Genomic DNA, 1,637 nt, shown 5'->3' on the forward strand with positions numbered 1-1,637 from the left:
GGGGAGGGCCGGGAGCCGGGAGGGCGGAGGCCGCGCCCAGCACGGGGTGGGGGGGCCCTGCAGGACAGCAGGACTGCACAGCAGGTGATGCCCTAACCCTGGCCCCTCCCCCCTGCAGAAGGGCTATCGTAAGGAGGACTTCTTGGGCCCATAGATGAAGACTTGTGGAGGACAAGGTGGAGCGTTCCAGCTTCGGAGTGGGCAGACTTGGCTCCAGCTGCTCACCCGCCCAGCTGGAGGAGGAGCTGATGGCCATGGGGTCTCACCTCCTAGAGGCTGGAGACCGGGAAGGGTGGGGTCTGGCAGCTTGGGGCTGGTTTCTGCAGGGGTGGGGGCAGGGCTTGAGCTACTCTGGTGCGTGGGGTGGAACCCGGTCATAATGCAGAGGTGAGGCTGTCCTTAGCCTGGCAGGGCCGCAGGAGCACTGAGAATAAAGTGGCAGCCGGAATACTTCCTGTCTGGCTGCGGCGCCTGGACTGGCTGAGCCCAGGCGGATGCCCACACGGACCGCTTGGGTTACACAGGCCTCTCAGGACCAGGAGTCCAGAGTCAGAGAAGGCAGCAGAGCGCCCTGGAGAAGTCGAGATACAGGTCCAGCAGAGCCGGGGGCCCTCTGAGCACATTATACAGTACTCTGTCCAGCCTGGGGCTAGCACAGGGACTCATCCCCACCGAAGGTTTGGAGGTGCCCTGGCTAGGAACTCACACTAGTTGCCTAAGTTGGGGTCCGAGAGGCTCAGGCCCCTCTGGGAGCCACTGTTGATAACTGCACAACAGAGAGCGTGGTCACAGCTTAGAATTTAAGACCTTTATTACGTGGCACTGGGGGCCACGTTCCTTCCCTGAGAGCCAGACAGGGCTGCGGCCTTTCAGAAGGAAACCTCCCGCCCTGCCTGCCTGCCCTGGCGCCCCCCTCCCCGCCTGGCGCCCCCCCCAGCCCGCCGCACCCCCCCCGGGCTGCCCCCCCCCTCCGGCCTGCGTGCCAGGCTAGGCCAGAGCTACACGTCTGCCTCCGACACCAGGCAGTAGAAGTCCGTGCGGGCGCTGTAGTTCCGGGAGCCAAGGTCAGAGATGTCCACCTCACTGCTTTGGCCTCCCAGAAACACCCCACTTGCATGTCGTGAGGCTGGTGGCTCCCCAAAAATAGGTCCGCGCACGCCTGCAGGGGGTGACACGAGGTCTGATCAGCGGGCAGCCCACAGACTGCCCCTCACCAAGACCCACGGCCTGGGCCTGCGTCTGCTCGCCCCCAGCCACAGCGGCCAGGGAAGGTCAAGCCGGTGTAGAAGGGGGGAGGGGGAGGGGGCTCTCTCAGGTGTACGTACCCCCCCTCTGCGGGCCAGCCCCCCCCCTGCAGGACCCAGGGCGGCGGCCGGGCAGCGCCGCACCCAAGTCTCCCTCGGGGTCCGCGTCCGCGTCCGGCTCGGGAGCTGCGCGGCCCGGCGTGGTCAGCATGGGGTCCTTGTCGTCCTGCCGCTGGGTCTGCGGGTCCCCGGCCCCCGCCGCCGGCCGGTACTGCACGGCCCGCGGCAGCGCCAGCTGCAGCTCTTTCCAAAAGTCCGAGGACGGCGTCTGCGGGCGGGGCTGCGTCAGCGGGAGGCCCGGCCCAGGGTATGGGGGGCCCTGCCCCGCCCACC

The 1,637-nt window shown here is 67.6% G+C and overlaps 2 protein-coding genes across 2 annotated transcripts in view; one reads left to right on the top strand and one right to left on the bottom strand.

Moving 5' to 3' along the window:
* Pkp3 (plakophilin 3) overlaps positions 1-1,637 on the top strand; it is a 23,121-nt gene that overhangs the window by 11,575 nt on the left and 9,909 nt on the right. Inside the window, exon 9 of the mRNA XM_013033341.1 lies at positions 559-579. Coding sequence (XP_012888795.1) covers positions 559-579 — 21 coding nt within the window. The remainder of the gene's footprint in view (positions 1-558; positions 580-1,637) is intronic.
* The window catches only part of Sigirr (single immunoglobulin and toll-interleukin 1 receptor (TIR) domain), an 8,378-nt gene continuing 7,698 nt past the window's right edge, over positions 958-1,637 (bottom strand). The window contains exons 8-9 of the mRNA XM_013033332.1: positions 1,389-1,623; positions 958-1,159 (exon numbers count right to left, since the gene is read on the bottom strand). Of these exons, the coding sequence (XP_012888786.1) occupies positions 999-1,159; positions 1,389-1,623 (396 nt within the window). The 3' untranslated portion in view covers positions 958-998. The remainder of the gene's footprint in view (positions 1,160-1,388; positions 1,624-1,637) is intronic.

This window comes from Dipodomys ordii, unplaced genomic scaffold (genome assembly GCF_000151885.1).
Source record: "Dipodomys ordii isolate 6190 unplaced genomic scaffold, Dord_2.0 Scaffold166, whole genome shotgun sequence".
Classification (NCBI taxonomy): Eukaryota; Metazoa; Chordata; class Mammalia; order Rodentia; family Heteromyidae; genus Dipodomys; species Dipodomys ordii.